At 42.7% G+C, this 25237-nt stretch overlaps 1 protein-coding gene across 1 annotated transcript in view; it reads left to right on the top strand.

The window, feature by feature from the left end:
- The window catches only part of atp2b3b (ATPase plasma membrane Ca2+ transporting 3b), a 53203-nt gene that overhangs the window by 16362 nt on the left and 11604 nt on the right, over positions 1–25237 (top strand). The window contains exons 5-24 of the mRNA XM_034696792.1: positions 19–144; positions 3957–3998; positions 5997–6161; positions 6558–6629; positions 7120–7262; positions 8024–8156; positions 8460–8569; positions 8845–8979; positions 10564–10670; positions 10808–10883; positions 13918–14076; positions 14161–14340; positions 15649–15736; positions 15842–15948; positions 16140–16331; positions 16808–17021; positions 17492–17703; positions 20898–21005; positions 21612–21794; positions 24630–24789. Of these exons, the coding sequence (XP_034552683.1) occupies positions 19–144; positions 3957–3998; positions 5997–6161; positions 6558–6629; positions 7120–7262; positions 8024–8156; positions 8460–8569; positions 8845–8979; positions 10564–10670; positions 10808–10883; positions 13918–14076; positions 14161–14340; positions 15649–15736; positions 15842–15948; positions 16140–16331; positions 16808–17021; positions 17492–17703; positions 20898–21005; positions 21612–21794; positions 24630–24789 (2712 nt within the window). The remainder of the gene's footprint in view (positions 1–18; positions 145–3956; positions 3999–5996; positions 6162–6557; positions 6630–7119; positions 7263–8023; positions 8157–8459; positions 8570–8844; positions 8980–10563; positions 10671–10807; positions 10884–13917; positions 14077–14160; positions 14341–15648; positions 15737–15841; positions 15949–16139; positions 16332–16807; positions 17022–17491; positions 17704–20897; positions 21006–21611; positions 21795–24629; positions 24790–25237) is intronic.

The raw sequence follows: 25237 nt of genomic DNA, 5'->3' as shown, positions 1-25237 counted from the left end.
TCCTCTATCCGTCTTTAGGTACCCATGTGATGGAGGGCTCGGGCAGGATGCTGGTGACAGCTGTGGGCGTGAACTCTCAGACCGGCATCATCTTTACCTTGCTCGGTGCCGGAGAGTTGGAGGAGGAAGGGAAGGAAAAGAAAGGTGAGTGAAAAACAGACCTTAACTTTACAGAATTAATGTTTTACTCTGAGGGAAACATGGAGATGATGAGGGAGGATTTACTGCAGCTGTGTGGAGATGTGAGAGGAATGAGCCTCAGACTGAATGTTTAAAGGTTATAGAGATGTCCTAGTCTGAAAATATACATACTAGAAGAAGACGTGAGCACGTGTTTTAGGAAAAGAGGCTTCATGCATCTGAACCAGAACCATGAGTGATTATTTTAAACTGATCTCCAGTCAGAGAACATGAACTCACTGATAATTTATCACTGATTACTGGTACAGACATACCAGGCACAGATACCAAGAGGGGGGGGGGGGGGGGGGGGATTTTTGGAAAAATCAATACATTAACACAAAGAGTCACAAAGCTCACACATATCAGAAAAACCCAAAGATAATCACAGAGAGACAGAAAACAACCAGAAAGAGACAGAAAGGATCGATTAAAAGATTATAAATTATTGTCCATATATGTCTTGTTGACTACCTATCAAATTACAATAAACACTCATAACTCCATGCACACATTAATAAACCCTCTTCACAAATGTCTCTTCTCACTCTCAAGAATACATCTCATGTCTCTTCTTGTCATAATCTTCTCTTTCTTTTTTGTTTTTCTCTTTTTCTTTCTTGTAAATCTAATTTTAATTGTAATTTTTCCCTTCTTTAATCATCTTTTTTTTTTTTTTAAGTTTAGTGATCATCTCTTATAGTCTGATCTGTTTGAGTAATGCTTATGTAGTCTATACTTGATAACTTTGATTGTTTTTTGTTTTCCAACACTACTGATTCTTTTCTTTTATGTCCTGTTTAATGTGTAGCACTTGTATGATCATCGCACTCTTGCAAAAAAAAAAAGGAACAGAAGATAACCACAACATTCAAAACAAAAAACAGACCTCAGACAACCTCAGAGATAAAAAAGCACAGACATCCAAAACAGCTGCAGAGACACAAAATATTAAAAAGTATGAAGATCAAGAAACACAACAAAAATACAAAGAGACACAAAACAAAAAAAACATACAAACAAATAAATTAGTGTGAGTATAAGGAAACACATGGACACCTTAAAGTGATAAAACATGAATAGAAAGAAAATGAAGATGACTTAAAGAGGAAAAAGGATTTACAGTGAGATAAAAAAATTACTGCAAATGAGATACTGCAAACAAACACAAAGCGGCAAGAAAACAACCTGAAAGAGACACAAAACGACCACAAAGACACTCATGAAACAATATCTTAGAAAACCACACAGAGATACAAAGCAAAACACACACAAAACAACTACAGACACAGAGAAAAATACCACAGACAGCCAAAACAACTACAAAGAGACACAAAACAACCTGTAAGAGATACAAAACAAGAGACAAAGATAACATCAAAGACACATAAAACAACAAAGACACACAACATAACTACAAAGACACACATATAACCATAAAGATTGCAAAAAAGCAATACTTGTACCAAGAAAGAAATCTTTTAAAGACTAAAGAGATAAAACAATCCTAAGACACATAAACAACCACAAAGAGACATACAACAACCTGAAAGAAATACAAAACAATAAGAGACACAAAAAACCTCAAAGGATTGCAAAAGTTCAATAAGTCTGACTAGAAGGCAACAAGTAAAAGAACAAGGAAAGCAGAAATCAGCCACAAAGAGATGATAAAGAGAGGATACAGTTTTTCAGAGGGATTAAAAAGAGTTCAGATAAACAGCAAAGACACAATGGGCTATCATCAGGTTTCACCTCGCAATTTTCGTGGCCCAAAAACTATACCATGATACCATGATATAATCAGGATATTTGTGAGAAATTTTTAAATAAAACGCTATCAGTCAAATCAAAGAATGACAAGACAAGAGAGGGAGACATGTTACCTCATAAACTTGCATGATATTGTTTTATGTTTTGCTTGTTTTAGGCAAAACATGAATACTTCATATTCTTAAAACAGTGTTATCATGAATACACAGCCTCGCTCAAAGAGGCAAAGAAACAAGTCCAAAGAGATTTTAACACCCAAATATAGATCCGACAAGACTTTAAAGTCTACAAGGGACAAAAACAAACACGAAGATGTTCACAACGACTACAAAGAGGAGCAAAAAGAGGAAAAAGAGACACGAAATAGAGTGAAAGTGACACAGAGCAACAACACCAACACACAGAAACAGTCCTAAAGAGGAACAACAACATCACACACACACACACACACACACACACACACACACACACACACACACACACACACACACACACACACACACACACACACCACACAACACTGTCACTGCCGCTCTGTGTCTCTGCAGTCCCCTCATAATCTGCACACAACACAGTGTGTGTTTGTGTGTGTGTGTGTGTGTGTGTGTGTGTGTGTGTGGAATTAGTTGGGTGCCTAACTGATTTGAGATAAGAGCTCCAACAGGAAACACACTAGTTTAACCTCATCGATAATTTAGCCCACATCCTCTCCATCCTTCCCTCTCTCCTGTCCCTCTCGCCCACTCACTCCCTCTCTTCTTCGGCCTCTTCGTCTTTCTGTCGTTCTCTCTCTGGGTCTCATGTTTACCCCTCTCTCGTGCCCTCTTTCACTTTCCTGTCTTTCCCTCTTCTCCCCTCCGTTGCTCCTCCCCTCCCCTCCCTTAATCTAGATGAGAGAGTCTGAATCATACTGAATCAATTATTGAGAGAGCGGGGGAGAGTGGGGAGATTCAGGGAAGGGTGTTGGTTGGTCAAAGCATGAAGCATTAGTCTGTGCTGAAATTTGTTTTGGACGCTCCCTGCAGTCAGAGAGCGCTGCAGACAACAACAGAGGCTGCACGTACTTTCAGAAGCACTTAAGGTTAATGTCATTACCAAAGCATCCGTCCGTGCTTCTTCTTCTTCTTCTTCTTCTTCTTCTTCTTCTTCTTCTTCTTCTTCTTCTTCTTCTTCTTCTTCTTCTTCTTCTTCTTCTTCTTCTTCTTCTTCTCTGGCTGCAGCTTCGCTCTGCATGGGAATGTTTCAGAGACAATGTTTGCTTCTTTAAAGAAGAGGAAAGAATAAAGAGACGAGCAGATTATATGGAGGAATATGAGTTTAGAGAGCTGTTGTGGTGTGTTGCAGTGGGTGCAGCAGCCTCTATGGGCTCCATCATTCAGACAGTCATTTACTGGAGCTCATACATTATTCATACGACTTCTACAAATGCCAGAACTTGTTAGTTTTTCCTCATGCGATGTGGATTTGCTGTGGGGCTGTTTACTTCTCTCTTTGATCTGTCTCTCTGATTTTAGTTTGAGGTTATATTCAGTTAATTTTTTATTTCTATTAAAACACATTTATAACTTGAGTTTTTTATTCTTTGCTTTCTTTTGTTGTCCCTTTTTTTGCCTTCACCTCTCATGTGCCCCCCTCTTCACTCACCCTCCACACAGAGGACAGTACTCAGTGTCCCACCTCCACAGAGGCCAGTTTCAGCACAGTGACCAATGGTATGTGAGCATTTAGTTGTGTGCCCCGCCCCGTCCCTCCCCCAGCCAATGAATGGACTTCAGTATTCAGTGCAGTGACCTCTGACCTCTGATGGACTCGTAGAAATGTCTTTCAGTCTCTGACCCGGTGTATGACGATGTGTAACCCTCCATCTCTCTTCCCTTTAGTTTGTTTCTGTGCTCTTCTGTTTGTCTGTGGTCGTCCCTCAGATCACAACCTGACACGTGTGAACACTGCTGACTCATCACTGTTTATACCTCTCTGTGTAACACTCTCTGTTTGTCTCTCAGGTAAACAGCCTGATGGAGCTGTGGAGAACAATCAGAACAAAGGTAAAAACCATCAACATGTTTATGCCTGGAGTCTGGTTTGATGTGGGATGAGCAGTTACATGATGTCATTGAAATAAACAGTCAGAACTGTAGGAACAACTGGCACATATTTCAGCACCATGGATAGAGGCCGAGGGTTATTGTGCTGCTTAAACGACTCAGAACAATCATAAATACATTTAGTTTCATGCTTAAAGCTAATTAGTAAGCAAGGTTTTCATACACACATAGACAAAATGCACATTTTACATGAAAAGTAAAGGAGTGCACATGGGTTAAAATCTGACATTTGGATCTACAGTAGGTCTGAGCTTTTTTATTTGAGAAAGATGAAGTTAACATTTTTATTTGTGTCCAAACCCAAACTGACTGGAGAGTAATTCATATTTTTATTATTATAGGCCTGAAGTGTCGGTCACATGTTGTGTCTAAGCTGTAGTGCAGCCCCCCTCCACTAGCTGCAGTTGTAGCCCTGGTTAATGTCTGCTGCCATAACACTCTAAAGCTCTGCTACCTGGATGTAAACAAGCACAGGTGACAGATGTCATATGGTAGCACGGTGTGGTTTGTCAGTATGTAGATCTACTTAAAGGAGACAAAGTTGTATTTAGGGTAGGCTGTGTCTGGTTAAACTGACTTATATCACTCCTCCAGAGCAATGAGGAACCAGCACAGGCATGTGGACGTTAACCTGCAAGGAGGACTGAAGGCTGCTGGAGCTAGCTCTAGTGGTAGACACACTTTAACATCATTTATCTGCAGACTATGTGATCCTGAGTTTAGCCATGGTAAATACATTTCGCTAAATTTAGACTTTTCTAGGTGTTTCTGACCTTTAGAGTAATCTGTGAGTTGGAGTTTGCATTCCTGTTTAAAGAACTAAGAAGTCGGTTGCTTTAGAGCATCCCTGTATGTGACTGTATTGAGATTTTTTTAGGCTTTTTTAGAGGGATGCTCTGATGTATGGCGGTCAGAGGCATCAGTATCTGTTGACAGACTTCAGCCCTTCAGTAAAAAATGTGCCAAAGACCAACCACGTCAGTAGCTGAAGTTAATACGTATCATATCTTTATCTTTATCTTTATCTCATTATTCAACTCTTGACTCAGAGAGGAGTTTTTTTATTGAGCAGAAGAAGTCACTTGTTGGACAAACAAAAAATTTGTTTTCCCGGTCAGTCTTGAATGAAACTGGGAGCATTACATCGTTTGAGAAAGATCAGTAACAGGCAGTTTGTGAGACACTTTAGGAGGAGGGACTCCTAACAGCAGATTAAATACATCAAATCTGAGAGCTTGTTTGAAAAACAGACACAAAGAAGAAATACAAAAAAAACAAACATCAGAAACAACTGTCGGGTAAAGTGTTCTTTGAAAAATCTTTATTAGCTCTGATTTATGTAATTGTTGCATCTCTACTTTTTGAGTAAGACATGTTGGAGTTATAGTTTTGTGTAAAAGCTACACACTTGCATCAAACATCTTGTCCTCCATAGTTTTAGTGTTAATCTACCAATGAACATGTAACAGCTCTGTACTCTACATCAACATGGTGCGTAGTTACATCTCCGACAAGATGCTCCTCTGGCTCTGGTGTAGTGTGTGATTCACTGCAGAGGTATTAGTCAGGCTTCAGACCAGAGTATGTGCTCTGATTTTAGTCTTCAGTAAAATGTTTAAATTCATTAGTTATCAGAAAAGAACTCTTATAATCACAGGCTGAGGGGGCTCTGATCTACAGCAATATAGCACAAAGCTTTCATAACACTCTTTTAAAACATGAAGGGATAAACCTGTTCAACCACTATTTGTTGTGCATTACTATCATATAATGCAGTCATAGACACACACTCAACAGAGTGACTCTACATTCAGTTACATTAGTCAAAGTATTAGTTTCAAGGTCCTGCTGGAGTCAGATGTTTCCCTCTGAAGGTGGACCCTGTGTGGATGAGTTGGAAGTGCAGAGCTTTACCGAGTGTTCATCTTTCTGTTTCAGCCAAGAAGCAGGATGGTGGTGTTGCCATGGAGATGCAGCCTCTGAAGAGTGCAGAGGGAGGCGAGGTGGAGGACCGAGAGAAGAAGAAGACCAGCGTCCCGAAGAAAGAGAAAAGCGTGCTGCAGGGCAAACTCACCAAACTGGCTGTTCAGATCGGCAAAGCAGGTAAACACCTGCACACCTGCACACCTGCACACCTGCACACCTGCACACCTGCACACCTGCACACCTGCACACCCGCACACCTGAGGGGGGCAGCTGTTGATTAGGAATTTATGTTTGAGAAAAAAACATGGAGGAGGTTCAGTCGTCATCAGCACCACGAGGCTGTGACTGCAACGTTTACTGAAGCTCTCTCTGAATATTGGTCGTTAGCGGGTTGTTTGAAATTTTAGACAAGGAGTGAAGAGTCAGAGTTAGAGTGATGTTATTTTACTAATCAATAATAAACAGAACATTTCAGATTATTGTTATTTTAAAATGTGTATGTATATATGTAGAAAACATAGATATATGAAACAATAACCTGACATCATGTGTCGTCTCTGATTCTCTCCTCAGGTTTGGTGATGTCGGCCATCACTGTCATCATTCTGGTGCTGTACTTTGTCATCAACACGTTTGTTGTTGAAGGTTTGTGTGTAAACAACAAGCACACACACGCACACACAAACACACAAACACACACACAAACACAAAGGTACAGTGTGTAGTAATTAAAGATCCAGTGTGTAGTGACTAAAGTTACAGTTTGTGGTATTAAAGGTACAGTGTGTGATATTTAAAGGTGCAATTTGTACTATTTAAAGGTACAGTGTATAGTATCGATTTTATTTGCTCTGATTTGATTGAAGATGTGGTCAGAAAAAGTCATTATATTGAGAACAACAAACTTTACTCACTTCATGTGGAGCTAAACTTGATACAGAAGTGTGATTAATGTTTGCTGAAGAGGTCAGCGTCTGTTTTTTGGCGGTAGAGATGGAATGTAATCTTTAGGAAGTAGTCGATGTTGAAGTTAAGCTCCACTCTGATCACTTTAGAAACACGTCTGCAGATCAAAGTAAGGTAATAGCTATGACAGCTAACATCGTCTCATCATGTTTTATGTTGTGTGCTGCAGGTCGCACGTGGATGACTGAGTGCACTCCGGTCTACATTCAGTACTTTGTCAAGTTCTTCATCATCGGTGTCACCGTGCTGGTCGTGGCCGTCCCAGAGGGCTTACCGCTCGCTGTCACCATCTCTCTGGCTTACTCTGTCAAGGTACAAACACACACCTGTGCTTTCAACAAAGTTAACAGAGGGGAAGGAGTCAGTACCACCATTTCTATAGTTGACTGTGCAAGGCATAACCCCTCATTGAACCAACAATGATGTCCTCTCCTAAATCTCTCTCCGAACAGTTTCTCTGTAACTTTTAAATCAAGATAAGTGAAAGAGAAGGTGAAACTGCTCACCTGAGTTATCTTCAGTTATTACAGCAGTGAACTTTAACATTTTGGGGCTCTTTAAACGCTTACCATCACAAAATAATTTCCTGTCATGTCCCACAAAACTGACAAACTTCAGGAGATGCAGAGTGTGCTGATTTAAACGAAAGGATGAAAAAGTCAAAATCAAAATGCTTACGTATAAGACCTAAAAGAAGACAACATGGTCAAAATGAAAACCATCAATACAGGAAACAACACGAGAATTTTAAAGCTCTGATTAATTTCATCCAGGTTTGTTCTGTGCTGCAGGACCGTGCGTCCAACTATGTCAAAGATTTAAGTTTACTTCTAAATGTGCCTGAATTAAAAATCACACTAAGATCCTTCATCAGAGGGATTTAACAGATGAACTATGTTAGACGGAGTGAAGGCCAAAAAGGAGTAAATAAGAAACCACTGAAGTCTTTAATGCAAACAGAAACTGATAAATGTCACATACCTCTCATTTAATCATCTCTCTCTCCCGCCCGCCCTGCCCCTTCCACCCCTCTATCCCATCCCGTCTGCTCTCCATCACTCTCTCACATTTAGAAAATGATGAAGGACAACAACCTCGTACGCCACCTGGATGCGTGTGAGACGATGGGGAACGCCACGGCCATCTGCTCCGACAAGACGGGCACCCTCACCACCAACCGTATGACCGTGGTGCAGACGTTCCTCGGTGAGCAAGAAACATTTCTTTCAGAGAAGAGGGTCTGCATTCATCGTGTACTTTACCATGAATGTGTTTGACTCACCTGAAGCCATTATACATGAACACAAAGCCCTTTTTCTGAAGCTGGCTTCTTATATTTCTATATTGTAAATGGCAGAATATAAATGCTCCTATGTGTCCACACACACTGACCTCATTGGTACCTGTTCATGTATCAGAGTTATGTCAGAGAGCAGAGGGAGGTTGCAGGCTGAGTTTAGAGAGATTATAACTGCTGCATGTTAAATTCAGACTTCTGTTGTTCTCCAGGTGAGGTTCATCACCGTGTGGTCCCGGACCCCGGGCAGATCAACCCCCGGACTCTGGATCTGTTAGTCAATGCTATTGCTATCAACAGCGCCTACACCTCCAAGATCATGGTGAGTCATGCACACACACGCACACACACACACACACACACACACACACACACACACACACACACACACACACACACACACACACACAGATGGTATTGTTTCTCAGAGAACATCTTCTGTCTGTTTTCTGTGTTTTTGTGAGCCCTGTTCTGGTGAATGTTTGTCAGTATTTTAATTTCTCCTTTATTTTTCTTTCTTCTTTCCTGTTCCCTCCCTTCCTTCCTTCCTTCCTCCCTCACCTCTATAATTGACCCCCTCCTCTTCTTCTCTCTCAGCCCCCTGATGTGGAGGGGGGTCTGGCTAAGCAGGTGGGCAACAAGACAGAGTGTGGCCTGCTGGGATTTGTTTTAGACCTGCAGCAGGACTACGCACCTGTCAGAGAGCAGATCCCCGAGGAGAGACTGTACAAGGTAGGGGCGCTGCACCGCGGCCACACAGCATCAACACAGCATTTCACGTTATGTAAAGTGATGTAAACATTTTCTCCTGCAGCTTTAACAGAAAGTTATCACAGTGTGTCTGCTGAATCTCACTTAGAGCATCTTTGCCCCTTTGATGTCTTATCTTTGCATGTGAAGGAAACCTTTAATTCTGTTGGACTTCAAGACTCCATGGTTGGTCCTCTGCGGACGTGGCTGCAGGAAGCATGCATGCAGCTTTATTCATAAAGTACATTTCTAACACTGAGGAACTCAAAGTGCTTCAGAAAGACACAGACAACAATTTACATTAAAAGCAACAAGGAGCAAAAAAGCCCTCTTTAACAATAATGAAAGTAATCAAGAAAACATTCAACAAAAAAAGGTTCAACTTCAAACTTCAGCTTCACAGGATGTGAGCTGTTACAAGCTCAATTTCTGTTATTTCTAAGATATTCATCCTACAGTATATTTCCATAAATACATCAATGAATTAACAGGCAAAAGTAGAGGAAACTCTTCATGTTTTATTAAAATGTGTTTTGGACCTAATTAGGGCTGTTTCCAGTAACCCTGTGCAGCGCCCACACCCTCAGAGCTCTTTCATCAGTGTACAGTGTTCCTAAAGTTGTACTGCTGCACTTCCCTCAGTAATGCCTGTTAACTCTGTTTTTTAATGCTCAGTATGAAAATAAATTATGTATTACTATTAATTTTATTTAAAAACAAAAATAAAAGCAAAGAAGAAATGTACAAACAAAAGATAGAAATCCTGTTGTAGCAGCAGCAGCAGCAGCTCGAGACCTGGAAACTGAACCTCAGGAAAACAAGCGTGGATAGTTTCTCCTCAGTACTGACCTCCGCCGCTATTGTTGACAGAGCGGATATCAGAAGTCCCGCCCATTCTTGATTTAAAAAAAAAAACGTAGTTCAGTTTTTGCCTTAATTGGATAGAACAGCTGGAGAGAGACAGGAAATGTAGGGAGAAGAGAACGGGGGAAGACATGCAAGAAATGGTAGGGGCCGGGAGTTGAACCTGTGACCGCTGCCGCGAGGACTACAGTCTGTACATGGGGTGCACGCTTAGACCGCTAGGCCACAAATGCCCTCTTCTTGATTTTGATTGGTTAATGATGGAGAAGTGACACTGAGAATCATGCCAGTATTCAAAAGTTTAACTATTATCAACTAGATTGTTTCAAGTGCAGTGACAAAAAATAGCTGAAGCTGAAAACACTGAGCTGTGTTGGTTTGTTCAGATAGTTGGAGCTGCTAGTGCAAAACATGCTGTTAGTAGACACAGGCCCTTAAAGCTGCAGATAGAGATGTAACTTTCATTTCTAAATATTCAGTATCCAGCATTTTCATTCATGCAGTGACTGACTCTGTGTTGTGTTGTTAGTGCTCAAAGATCACATAGCAGGATATAATTCATCAGTTCACAGCAGTGAAGGGGCATCAGCATCACGCTCTTAACAAACGACAGGAGAGGAGCTGATTCTTTATGTTTTATGAACATCTCTCTTTCCTCTGCTCAGGTAATAACATACACCTCTCTCCCTCTCTCTCCCTAAGGTGTACACATTCAACTCTGTCCGTAAGTCCATGAGCACAGTGATCAAACTGCCTGATGGATCCTTCCGCCTCTACAGCAAAGGAGCCTCTGAGATCATGCTGAAGAAGTGAGTGACGGAGGAGGATTAGAGAGGTGGTGGAGTTACATCAGATCTGTGAATCAGACGGGGTGGTAAAGTTCAGAGCGAGCTGTGTTTAAAGTTTAAGAGACAACATCTATTTTCTGTCCTCCGTCTGTCTCCAGGTGTTCCTACGTCCTTGAAGCCAACGGAGAGCCGCGCAGCTTCCGCCCCCGTGACAGAGACGAGATGGTCAAACAGGTGAGACGTGATGGTTTGAAGATCTGATGTGCATGGGATTGTTTTCTTTATGTGATTCATATTTATTTTATAACATTCAAGCATAAAGAAAAACGTTTTATGTGTGTAATTAATAGTTTTAAATCTAACATACAGGAAACAGATACACAACGTTAAAGACTTAATGACAGCATGAAAAAAACTATACATTAATGCTTTTCAAAGTGAAAAAACAAACAACGATATATCTGTCTGAGTTCTCCTCATGAGACGAAGCCTCTGTCTCTCTCCTCTCAGTAAAGTGTCCGCCCATCATCACTGCTGCTTGGATCACTTCTTTATTATTCAGTCTTTAACTGTTGACGGGTAACTCAGCACTTATAATCTCTGCTGAGTTACTTTATGTTCCTAAAGTCTTTAGTTGGGTTTATAGACAGAGATCGTGCAGTAATCTGCCCCCTGAATTTTGACCTCTTGCTCTCTGCTGTTTTTAGAGCAGATCGATGTAAACTTGAAAGTATCCAGTTAAAACTCTTCAAAGGTTTGAGTGAGTTTAACTTTCCTTGATGGTTCACTCATCGAAGGTGGGTTTACATCTTTTCTCTTGGGTGCTGATGGATGTGAAGCAGTCTGCAAAATTGCCTTTGAATTAAAAACAGAAGACTTCATGACCAAGACCAAATATTATAATATGATATTGCAGGGGTTCCCAAACTTAAAGGTGATCCCCAAAATAAAAGGTGCCATAGACTCACGCCCCTCACTGTCTCTTGAAGTGTTTAAATGTGGCTTCATACTTAATTTAGCTGGTCTGCAGAAAATGCCTGCCTATATGCACATGTGGCTGTGTTTCCTGTGCTGTTATCAACAAACCTGCTGCTACTGCTTTTGTTGATTAACTGTTAACTAACCCTAACTTAAGGATTCATCTGGCCACAAAGAAAGGCAGAAAACTTATTTAAAAAACAATATTTATAAGGGTTTATTCAAAATTAAACTACAATTTTTTTTGCCTAAGATTTCTTTTTTTCAGCAAAACGCAAACTTTACAGTAAATGTCCAATATTAAAATGTATTTTCATGTGTTTTAAACAGAGTTATATATATGTATACTCTCTAACTCTCATGCTGAAAGCCATGTGCTTGAAGTTAGTGTTAATTACGCCACAGTGTTTATAGAGGACAATATACGCTCAAACTTTTCAGTGATCAGAATATCAGTTATTAACAGGTTACATACCTGTATACACTTTTCTACATGTGTGGTCTTGGCTGCTCGTGCTAACTTGCCACATGGAGTAAGAAAGGTTAAACTGAGATGATAGTTCTGTAATGATTATCTTCTCGTACACTGTTGGTAGTGTCTACTCTCCATCCAGCTCATCATCTGTGTCAGGATGAGAGGACACAGCTCAGCTCTGTACAGCAGAGAGCTGAGATGCTGACAGCTCATCTCCACAATCAGACGCAAAACAAAAGCACACTGCACAGAGCTGCTCTGAGGCTGAATATCGTTGAAGCAGCATGCTTCGTGAATCTGACCTTGAGATGGAGCAGATAGCAGGAGAAAATGCTGCACAAGTCTTGATGCTGTTTGCAGCTACAATTCATTTTTAGTGAACTGCCCCCCTGAATGTAAAGCTGCTTAGACTGGAAGCAGAGAGAAATCAGCTAATTCCCTGCTCTAACTTCATACTGTGCGTCATAGAAACTCTTTATTTTTACTTCAACTCCAGGATTAACAGGTCAGAGCAGACGCACATCCTGCATGAGCAGTTCGGCTCAGTGAAGCAGTGATGCCAGTGCTTTTAGTTACGACTGACTCTGATGAGATGATAACATCCCTCTTAAAACATAAAGGCAGTCGATGTTAAATCTTAGATACAAACAGACGATGAAACACGACTGGAACAGTGTTGATCTGTTTGTACTGTTTGGTTCAAGTTGAAAGTAGGGCAGCGGAGTTCAGTTCAGTTCAGTCTGCAGTCGTTTAGAGACGAGGAGATAAAAGTGAGCACAACAGCTCCTCCAGAATTTAAAACAGATCCTGTTCCTACAGTATTTCAGAGAGGATTAAAACACGACTGGACGAGCATGACTCGCTGTCAAACTGTACATCAAGGTTTCGTGCAGCAGGCTGGAGATGATGTGAGCCTCAAACTAAAATTTAATGAAACTATCTGAGAAGTTCAGAGGGAAAATGTGTCTTTGGAAGAATTCTTAATGAGGAGGTCCAACCAGCCAGAGGGAGTGCACACACACACACACACACACACACACACACACACACACACACACACACACACACACACACACACACACACAGACACACACTCAGAGAAAACAAGTTGAAAGTAAAAGGTAATGTCTCTCTGGTATCGCAGCGGTTTGAAATGTTTTTGGGAGATGTGGTAGAACAGAAGTATGAAGCAGCATCTCGACGTTCACTCATGCCGAGTTTGAGCTAATGAGATACTGAGAGCCAGTGAGACCAGCAAGGTTTGGTCAACAAGGACAGGGGAACACCAGTGATAGGCAGCAGAGGGACGATGGTTGACACGAGGCTGTGGTGTCGTCAGCATCAGCAGACCATCGTACATTACAAATATTCATAAATAATCTGCCGTGCTGTATCAGTCTGGTTCCTCTTCCTGTATTTCAGCGCTCGTGCAGTCCGTGTTGAGTGTTGTTTTGCTGACTGATGGGCTAACTGACCTAAATCTGGCTCATGATGAACACAGCTTGTGCCCAGAGAAAAATAACTCTGCTCCTTACACAACTTTATTCCAGCTCACTAGTTCAGTTTGCATTTTGGCGTCTTTATGTCACCTCCTCTCTCCGTCACGCTGTCTTCCCTCTGCTGTCTGCGGGGAGCCGCGGGGCTTCTCCCCTCAGCCGTGTCACAAACATTCCCACCAAGGTACTCACAAGGTCAGCGCACAGAAACTTCAGACTGAGTGCTCGCAGTGTAACTCCGTTTGAAGCACTACGGGACATTTGCTGAGCTGAAATATGTTTGTCCATCTTTTCAAACTGCTGAATGATTGATTAACAGGTGATTGAGCCAATGGCGTGTGAAGGCTTGAGGACAATCTGCATCGCATTCCGTGACCTGCCAGCCAATCCAGAACCAGAGTGGGACAACGAGGCAGAGATCGTGACAGAGCTGACCTGCATCACTGTGGTGGGGATTGAGGACCCTGTGAGGCCTGAGGTAAAGGGACAGTCAGTGACTTTTAAAAGATTAATCAGAACCTGTGCTTCAAAGGTGATTGGCATTGTGTTGTCCCCTCTGAAGGTTCCTGATGCCATTCGTAAGTGTCAGCGTGCGGGCATCACGGTGCGGATGGTGACTGGTGATAACATCAACACAGCCAGGGCCATTGCTGCTAAATGTGGCATCATCCACCCCGGAGACGACTTCATCTGTCTGGAGGGCAAAGACTTCAACCGACGAATCAGGAACGAGAAAGGAGAGGTGAGAGGTCTGAAGGGTCAGAGCACGGGAAACTTACATACAGTTAAATCGTTTCCTTATTTTTAATCTTTTAATAGTTCATGTTTACAAAATGCCGGATGTGACAGATCTTCTCACTGACAAACTGTATGAGCAGAGCTATCTTCTCAGCTTTGTTCACAGAAAATCTGACCCGAACCCAGGAACTAAAACTCAGTATGAAGAAATAATCAGATTTTACTCTGTAGGTCATGAAGAGGGATCATTGTAAGAGCGAGGCTAAAAAAGTGTGCAGCAGTGACACAAAAACAGAATTTCTTACATTGGTGATTTTACTGACTTTCAAACTCTACAAATAAATTCTGCCGTTAAAAGCTTTTTGCTTAAGGATTTTAGTCACTTTTTCTAACCTGGAGAACATTTCAGTTTTCACAGCAACCCTTAAACCCTCACACAGCGACCACTAAGCATCAACAACAAACTCCTCATTTTTAATTCTAACAGCTTTACACTCATTAGGTGAAATATTTATTTAGCAGGGCTGTAACTGTGGATTGTTTTCATCATCGTTCAGTTCATTTTGTGAAATGAAAAGGTGGTATTTGATCTGAAGTCACAAATGCAACAAATCGTCTGGAACAGGCTGTTTTCAGTTTTCAGTGGACACACTTTGATCCGAAAAACTTCCCCCAAGGATTAAAATCCTTTGTGTCTTTTAGTCCTTTAAACCCCAAAAATCTGTTTAAAACAAAATATTGAAAATATGTCTCAGAGGTGTGATTGTAGGATCAAGCTGTCCCCCTGATGTGCCGCCATCAGATGTAATTACAGAGGCGACCCAGGATCACTGTGAGCCAGCAGAACAGTGCTGTGTGTGTGTGTGTGTGTGTGTGTGTGTGTGTGTGTGTGTGTGTGTGTGTGTGTGTGTGTGTGTGTGTGTGTGTGTGTGTGTGTGAAGCTCCTGCTGTGTTTACCTCTCATGCTTCCACAAAGCAGTAACCCAATATGAAATCACACACTGGGATACAAATGTAATATGTTTGTGAGCTCAGTAAGAAATGGCGGGATGGTGTGATGACGTGATGACGTGATGACATGATGACGTGATGACGTGATGACGTGATGACGTGATGACGTGATGACGTGATGACGTGAAGTGATGGTTCTGTCAGACTTTCAGTATGAAGGTCGAGTGTGTCTCTGGGTTCTTCTATCACACCTGTGTGTTTTGAACCTGTTAACAGTGACATCTAGTGAAAGCAGAGACGTCCTCACACTCTGTCGCAATGTGAATCATCATCACTCCTTTTCTTTCTCTTCTCTGATCAGATCGAACAGGAGCGTATCGATAAGATCTGGCCCAAGCTCCGCGTTCTGGCTCGATCCTCGCCTACAGACAAACACACTCTGGTTAAAGGTGTGTCTAAAGTTTAATATTCTTCATGCAATTTCATGTAAAAAGCTCTTCATCATTTATTCACTCACACTGAACCACTGTGGTGTCCTCACTCACTGTTTTCAGGAATCATCGACAGTACCGTCATAGAGCAGAGGCAGGTAGTTGCAGTAACAGGAGATGGAACCAATGATGGACCAGCTTTAAAGAAGGCCGATGTGGGCTTTGCCATGGTAACCTGCATTTGACTCTATATTGACGTGTGTGTTACAGACGTACACACAATAAACTCAACAGATTTACTGAAAGTTTTAAGTTATGTGTATATCAAAGGATTATTCCAGTAATAACATGCAAGGATATTATATTTAATCTGAGCAGCGTGTGCTTATGTCTCATGTGTCTTCTTCTCGCCATGTCTCAGGGTATCGCAGGTACGGACGTCGCAAAGGAGGCGTCTGACATCATCCTGACTGATGACAACTTCAGCAGCATCGTGAAGGCTGTGATGTGGGGACGAAACGTCTACGACAGCATCTCCAAGTTCCTGCAGTTCCAGCTCACTGTCAATGTGGTGGCTGTGATCGTGGCCTTCACAGGGGCCTGCATCACACAGGTACCCAAACACACATAACAGATACACATCACACAGTACAGACACATAACACAGGTACACACACACACACACACAACACACACACACACACACACACACACACACACACACACACACACACACACACACACACACAACTTGTGCAGAGATGTGTAGCATTTAAAGGTACAGTGTCTAGTATTTAAAAGTACAGTGTCTAGTATTTAAAGGTACACTGTGTAGTAGTTAAAGGTAGAGTGTGTAGCGTTTAAAGGTACAGTTTAGCAGATTGTAGCAGATGTGAGTTGAAATAAGGGGCCCAGAGAGAATCTGCCTGCAGCTGTAAAAACACCCACTAGTGTTTGTTCCATCACCACGCTCTGTGTTAATGAATCTGGACTCCAGTGTACCAGTGGCCTGACTCACACTTTGTTTTTGTGTGTGTGTGTGTGTGTGTGTGTGTGTGTGTGTGTGTGTGTGTGTGTGTGTGTGTGTAGGACTCCCCTCTGAAGGCGGTGCAGATGCTCTGGGTCAATCTGATCATGGACACCTTTGCCTCTCTCGCTCTTGCCACTGAGCCCCCCACCGAGGACCTGTTACTACGGAAACCATACGGACGCAACAACCCGCTCATTTCTCTGACCATGATGAAGAACATCCTGGGACATGGAGTGTATCAGCTCGTCATCATCTTCACCCTGCTGTTCATAGGTACACACACACACACACACACACATACACACACAAACACACACACACACACAAACACACACACACACACAAACACACACACACACACACACACACACACACACACACACACACACACACACACACACACACACACACACACAGGTTCCATTTCTGCAGCATCCACAGGTCAGAGTCTTTATTCAGTAGCCGATCAAACACTCCTCTTCATCCTCTTCATCATCTTCTCCCCATTTTCCTCCTCTCTCTTTTCTTCTTTCTTTATTTCATTCACCTTTCCCTCCTCCTACTTCTCTTTGTCCTCTTCCTCCTTCTCCTCCTTCTCATTTTCATCCTCGTTCTCCTCTTCCTCATCTTCATCCTCTTCTTAACCTCCTCCTCCCCCTTATTCCCCTGTTCCTTTTTTTCTCATCCACCTCTTCGTCCTCTTCCTTCTCCTCTTCTTCCTCCTCCTTCTCTTCCTCCTCTAGGCGAGCGCATGTTTAACATCGACAGCGGCCGTAACGCTCCGCTCCACTCCCCGCCCTCCGAGCACTACACCATCATCTTCAACACCTTCGTCCTCATGCAGCTGTTCAACGAGATTAATGCCCGTAAGATCCACGGAGAGAGGAACGTCTTTGACGGGATATTCGCCAACCCAATCTTCTGCACCATTGTTCTTGGGACCTTCGCCGTGCAGGTGAGGTTTAAAACTCTCTGAAGCACCTTTAAGGTTTGACGAAGTTTGACTTAGTGATGAAGATACAGGGAGGGTGAGAGGGAAAGAGTAGAGGAGAGGAGAGTAAGTAATCCATCACAGTGCTACAGACGCCCTCTGAGTTCTGGTTCTGGGTGTAGATGAGTTTATGAGGCTGAAAAGTAGACCACATTTTTCCTGATGGTCACTCGTTTGGAGGAAACACACTGTTTGTCTTGAATTGTAACTGTTTTTATGAAGCTTAGCTTCTGAGGAGTCACTGAGCAGAATCAAGTAAGTGCAGTGCCATGAAAATATGACTGAATATAAACTTTTTAGTCTTTTGAGAGGCTGGTTTATGGTCAGATCGTGTGATATCGACACTTTGGCTGATTTTTTGGAAAGACGGAGTGGGAGGGAGTGAGGGGTTACTGAATGCAAAGTTATAAATCAACACTCTGGCGTTAACTAGTTGCGTCAGTAATTCCCAGTAATTGTTATTCATCAGGATGCTCATCAACAGGGTTTCCACTGATCCTTAAAAACTCATAACAAGTCTTAAATTCGGTCTTTAAAAATGTAATGTCTTATAAAGTCTTATTGTTACAGTGAGGAGGGTTACATTTTGGATGGCATGTCTGAATACTTCACCAGATCTCCAGATGTGTTGTGTTCAGTGATTTTTTTATATTGATAAAAAAATGGTGTTTGCTTTTCTTTTGTTTGGGTCTAGAAAATATATTTAAAAGTCTTAAATTGAGTGCGCAGCTACAGTGTTCACGAAAACAGGCTTAACAGGGAATGTACTTTCTGAAAAATGTAACAGCTCAGTTTCTCCGTACATCCAAACAGTTATCAAGACACTTCTCATGTCCCTGTGGTCTCACCTGTTAGTGTCAGGCTGCTCCCCCTCTTCCTGCTCTCTGTATTTCTAAATGGGACCATAAATGAACACCATACTGTGTGAAGAAGAAACTAGAGATTGAGACCATAAACTCATTAGTGTTTACTGAGGGAATAAATCAGCTGAGGAGGAGGAGGAACATTTTCTCACAGACTGATATACCATCAGACAGATTTGACCCCCTAGTGGACATTAGAGAGAATGCAGGTCTAAGAGTCTATCTTCAGTCTGTAAATGTTGCTCATCGTTCTTCCTCCTCAGGCTAAAATGATGATGTAATAAAGTTAATGTGATTTAAAACCATCCGTGTGATCAAGTTTAAGGCTACAAAGCTGCAGAGATCTGAAGAAGAAGAGGACGAGTCCAGATTTCAGATTCCAGATTCAGACATTCTCAAACACAGCAGGGAGGACTGTTTGTTAAATCAGAAGAAATGCTCTGAGCCGTGGGAAAGGAGTAAACAACAACACAGACGAGCAAACAAAGACTGAGAGAGAGATTGAGAGTGGAGTCAGGGGAGCGAGAGAGCATAGAGAGAGAGAGATGGAGGAGGGAGGCGATGATGAGGAGGCAGCTCAGAGAGAGAGGAGTAGAGATAGGAGAGAGCTGAGGGCTGCAGACAGCTGAGAGAGGTGAAAACAGAGATAAGTGAAGAAGAAAGATGATATTACTGTATGTGATACTCTGTGTCGTACTCCCTCTGAGACCTGTGACTGTGCCGTGTGGTGTCAGGATGATGGTGTCAGGATGATAAGCCTTGTTCAGGCTGTAAATGATCATGTGGCTATTTAAAATGCTGTCACTACATCCATTGAGGCGAGTAGATCAACAAGAAGTGTGACTGTGGTCCAACATTAAAGATGCAGGCTGGAACAAACCACAGAGCGAAGTTTGTTGTGCCAGAACAAAAAAAATGTCTCTTTGCAGGTCATATTTCAGAGAGACACAAGCTGAAATCTGGACTCTATCTGCACAACTCTGCCGCCAAACCAACCTTACCTTAGATCCTGATCTCTATCAACAGTTTCTGCTCTCTGTTTGTAGTAATGACATCCCAGCTCCCATGGTTGGTAATCTGAGGAGGATTTCTTTCTCTCTATAAACAGATATCTGCACGAAGAGCAGCTAACAATCTGTTCTAGATCAAACATTTACACTGAGACACAAATCTGCTTGATGCTGTGTCACTAAAGACAATCAGCGTTTAGATTTCCTGACCTCCTGGAATGCATCAGAAATGATGGATCCCACCTCCATTCAACAAACAAACATTGTAAAAGTAATTTTCTTCTCCTCTTGAGAACAGACCTGACAAAGATTTTTACTTTCAGCTACAACTAACCTGTAATTACAGATTCTGATTCAGAAACATGTTGAATCTGTATCTCAGGGTCTGGATTTTAGTCTGTGAAGAGTTCTGGTCTCTGTCTGTGGTCTAACTCGTATCAACCAATCAGGTGTCAGAAGGCTTTGTTGTCTGCAGGAAAAACAGTCTGTATGGAGAGCAACAGCAGGTGTTCTAGAATTCTGAGGAAAAAATTGAACATTCTGTGAAGAAGGTCAGACCTAAAAAATACATCAGTGTCTCTAATCCTCTTTCATAGACCTCCATTCAACAAACAAACATTGTACCAGGACAGGGATTCTTCCAAACCGGGACATATCAGTGTTTCATTGATATTTGGTAGGGACTTGTGACATGAGACTTGTAAACAGGAGGTTCCGGGTCAAACCAGGACGTATGGTCACCTAAAGCTAGATGTCTCCTTTAGGTGTTATCGACCTCCTTCATTTACTCTCTGCAGTAAATTACTGCAAACAAGCATCAATAAATAATGAATATAAATCAATGATAAGGGAGCCAGGATACATCTTAACACTGAGACACATTTATACGAATCCTGAATTCAGAAAAAGACCTTGAAAACACGTCATACTTTGAATTTTGACACATTTATGCTTTTTACACATGATGAGGACACAGTGTTCTCCTGCAGAGATCCTGAACACAGAGACATTCACATGAGAAGATAAAACTAACTGTGCAGGCACAGATTTTAATGCTTTAGTTGTTCAGAGTTAGTTTCATGTTTCATGAACTAATCGGTGCTCGTGCACATCTACATGGAGCTTCAGTGATAGAGTCAACATGACGGTGGACCTGTTAGTTGTCAGGTGTTGTCACACCTCACTGTCACGCTGTTATTTCATGCTGCAGACTGAGCGGTGCAGTGGACTTGTTTTCTGTGTTTGAATGTGTGAAATGAATGACCCTCCTGTGTCTGTGCTGCAGATCGTGATCGTGCAGTGGGGAGGGAAGCCCTTCAGCTGTGCCCCTCTCAACGTGGAGCAGTGGCTCTGGTGTCTGTTCGTGGGAGTTGGAGAGCTGCTCTGGGGGCAGGTAAGCAGCTCTCACCTGATGAGTCAGATTCAGAGCAGGTGGAAGCTGGTTTACCTGAGGGGAGACTCGCCCTGCTTTCACCTGCTCCTGCAATGAGCCCAGATCTTGAATCTGGAAGTTGTTTTCAAACTTTGTCTTGTTCATGATCTTAAAGTCTTTATTAGGAAACAACATGTATGTTTCAAGATGAGGTGATGTATTTTACTACTCAGAAATAACCTTTACTACACTATGAAGGAAACATTCAACAGCAACAAGCTTCCTTCCTTATCATAAATTACATTAGAGTGAAGATTGTACATGTTTAATGTGAAGTTGTGGAAAAGTATTAATCTTCAATTTGACATCGACTTTAATCTGTCAGGTTTCCTCTCAGACATCAGGCCTGTTAGCTCAGCTTGAGTCTTTTTGTTGTGCATTAAACCTTTCTTTGACTGTACAAGTTACTTTCAGATTGGAGGGATTTTTGTGAATATTTGTTTGTCTCAATAATACAGAGTACAAATGATCTAGTGTTATCCAATCCATCCAGTGTCAGAGGCTCACAGCCGCTCAGTAAACATCCACTGTCTCGTCTGCTGAGAGTCTAACAAACATGGCTTCCAGGTCATCGCCACGGTGCCGACAGAGCGGCTGCCATGCCTGAAGGAGGCGGGGCTTGGCCTGGAGCCCGGTGAGGACGAAGGGGAGGAGATGGCCGAGGACGAGGAGGAGATCGACTGTGCAGAGAGAGAGCTGCGCCGCGGACAGATCCTCTGGTTCAGAGGGCTGAACCGCATCCAGACCCAGGTACTGTCAGACTGGACCGCCTCTGCAAACAAACACACTCATCCAGGGACACACATAGACCAGGAGCTGCAGGCTCAGGACACCTCAGCAGTTTGTTTCAAAGACATGAGGACACGTTAACACCAGAGTCCATGAATCTGAGGATGATGAGTGTCTGTAGATTAAACACACTGATAGACTCCCGTCCTGCACACACTCACTAAAGAGACTCATGTGAAGGATGGAAGAAAGAAATGTGTACTCTCTGTCCTCTCTGTGTTTATCTCTCTGTAGCTCTCTCTCTTTCTGTCTCTGCTGCTCTCTGACTCGTGCCAAACATAATAACTCCAGTTTCCTCCCTGAAGCAGCTCACCGCTCTGCTCACATGTTTACTAATGTTTGATTATGTATCTTATAAAGAGGATAAACGCTGTGACTGTGTGTATGTCTGTGTGTGTCTGTCTGTGTGTGTGTGTGTTGCTGCAGTGGCACCGCTGTGAGTGTGTGTGTGTGTATATACTGTAAAAGCGATTGCTAAGTAGACAGGCCTGATCACTTCAATTGATTGATTGTGGCACTGATCGGTGTGAGGAAGCAGAGCAGCGTCAACACGATCAACAAGCTGCTGCCGAAGAGCCAGACTCTCTTTAAGTGCCTGTCTCTGCCTTAAGTGCTCCATGTTACTGCGAGGGTTCGGTCTGAGTGTGCAAACCACAAACACACACACTGACACACACACTCACAGACTCATACAGAACCGACTGCATTTAAGATCATTTTTTTACGCTCTCATTTTTATTGAATATTTATGATTTTACAAAATAACAAAGACAGAAACAACAATAGAAACAGAGTTAGGAAGTTTCTCTATACAAGGATTCTTTTTACTTACATCAGCAGTCGATCCCTCCTGTGATGGTGGGGTCACCTGCAGCCACTTTCAATCTCTTTCTTTCTTACTTTCAACCAAAGCTCTTTATAAAAGTATTTATCTTTGGTCTTTTGTTTGTCTTAATATGACAAAGGAAAAATCAATACATCTTATATCTTTTGTAATCTCTTCCCAGTACGGATGGATGAAAGGACAGCCTGATAATGATTTAAAACATATCCTCCATTCCTCGTGCCTCTATGATCCCTGCTGCTTCAGTTTACATTTTGGAGCTGTAAAATATCTTCTTATATCCTTCTGACTGGATTCACAGAGAGATCTTGAATCAGGATCTTCCTGTAGTCTTCCTCAAACCCCACGTTTATGATCCGTGTTCATCAGTTACATCCAGAAAGTAGTTTTTACGTGGGTCTCTGGAGCACGGTGGCTGTTTAGAAAATTAAAATGCAGTTTTTATTTTTTCTGCTGAGGCAGGAAATATTCATAACAACATCCATCCATCCATCCATCCATTATCTTGACCGCTTATCCCGTTAGGGGTCACGGGGGGCTGGAGCCTATCCCAGCAGGCTTTGGGCGGAAGGCAGGGTACACCCTGGACAGGTCGCCAACCTATCACAGGGCTAACACAGAGAGACAGACAACCATTCATGCACACACTCACACCTACGGGCAATTTAGAGTGATCAATCAACCTGAGCATGTTTTTGGATTGTGGGAGGAAGCCGGAGTACCCGGAGAGAACCCACGCATGCACGGGGAGAACATGCAAACTCCACACAGAAAGGCACCCGCCCGGCCGGGGATTCGAACCAGGATCATAACAACATAATAATACAAATTATGATTATTATTATAATACTTTATTATATAGCTCAATACAGGTAACAGGGTGCTTAACAATGGGCAATGTAAGCAATTAGAAAAGCAAAGCAGACCAAATCATTCTTAAGAGTAAACAAACTTATAAAACAGACCACTAAAATCTAAGTTTAAATTAAATAGCTTTTCTGTAAAATCGTGTCTTGAGTAAATAAATAAAACAAAGGACTGACTCTGCAAGTCTGATCTCCTCTGGCAACTGTTCCAAAGTGTAGATGCTCTAACTGAAAAAGCCCTGTACCTTTTGGTTCTCAGTTGGGACCTTGGAACAGCCATCAGAGCACTGCCAGAGGATCTCATACGGGGATAAAAGCAAAGAAATATACGGAGGGGGGTAAAAGTTCATGCCGGGTTTAAATGTGATTAAAAGAATCTCAAAATAAGTCCTAAAATCAACAGGCAGTAGAAAACTCTGCAGGAAAGATCTCAGAGTGTCTTCATAGATATATGATTACAGAGCCACCTCAGTGTGCTGAGCTTAAATCTGCAGCTCAGCACGAGCGTGATGACACGCCCCGATGCAGGATGAAAAGGTGAAGTTATGTTTAAAGGACCCCTGACCACACAAACGTGCAAACCAGGGCTGCAGGATTATTCACAATGTCATCTTCACATGAGCGTTCACAACAAACACATCACAGAGTCACAGAGAATAAAAGCATCTTTGAAGACAGTGAATCTCTCTCCCTCAGCGTTGGAACATTTCACCTGTTGGATGGAGGTTGATGTGTAATCATGCCTTCACAACATCTTAATTCAGTCAGATGAAGCTAAGCTAGTTTTCAGCTACACTCAGGACAATAAAAAAGGGGTTTTGATTGTTTTGGATTCAGGAGGGACACCATACAAACACAGGTGTTCTGTTAAAGATCAGCAGAGAGGTAGAGCTGATTGACTCTTAAATGTGTTTATCACACACTTCATCATCATCATCCCACTGCACACTGCTGATACGCACGACATAATGCACACATACATTAACACACACACACACACACAGACACACACAGACACACACGCTCACACTCAGACTGGCCCTTCCTGCCCTCACTGAGTGCTGCTGTTTTGTCTCTGTCCTGCAGATGGAGGTAGTGAGCACGTTCAAGCGAAGCGGTTCGTTTCAGGGAGCGGTGAGACGGCGCTCCTCCGTGCTCAGTCAGCTTCACGACGTAAACGCTATCTCTACCCCCTCTCACGTAGCTCTCTCCACCGCTACAGCCAATACCAGCCCAGCCCCCGGGAGTGAGTCCGCCGAACGCATGTACACACATCAACACACACATACACGACACACAGGTATACCTGCACACACACATACATCCTCTCTCACCTAGACGCACACACACGCACACACACACACACACACACACACACACACACACACACTCACACACACACCCTGCTGCACGGCACGTGGACTGCAGTATTTGACTCTCTGGTTGTGTCCCCCTCCGGCTCGCTCGCTGCTCGTGTGTGTGCAATGTCTCCTCTTTCTTTTCTCTGATTCTCCCTCAAACAGCACCCAGTCCTGACCGGCTCTGTTCTCCTGGTCTGACCTGCTGGGCTGGTCCAAATCCAGTCCCGGTCCCAGTCCAGAGTGTGTTTTCTTGTTGAGTGTTGGCCGGTGCGGGGGCTGCTGGCTGTTCTCTCTCTGTCTGAGGCATCCTGACGGATCACTTCATAGAGACAG

Source organism: Notolabrus celidotus, chromosome 11 (assembly GCF_009762535.1).
Source record: "Notolabrus celidotus isolate fNotCel1 chromosome 11, fNotCel1.pri, whole genome shotgun sequence".
Taxonomy (NCBI): Eukaryota; Metazoa; Chordata; class Actinopteri; order Labriformes; family Labridae; genus Notolabrus; species Notolabrus celidotus.
This window is presented reverse-complemented; position numbering and strand designations above follow the sequence as displayed.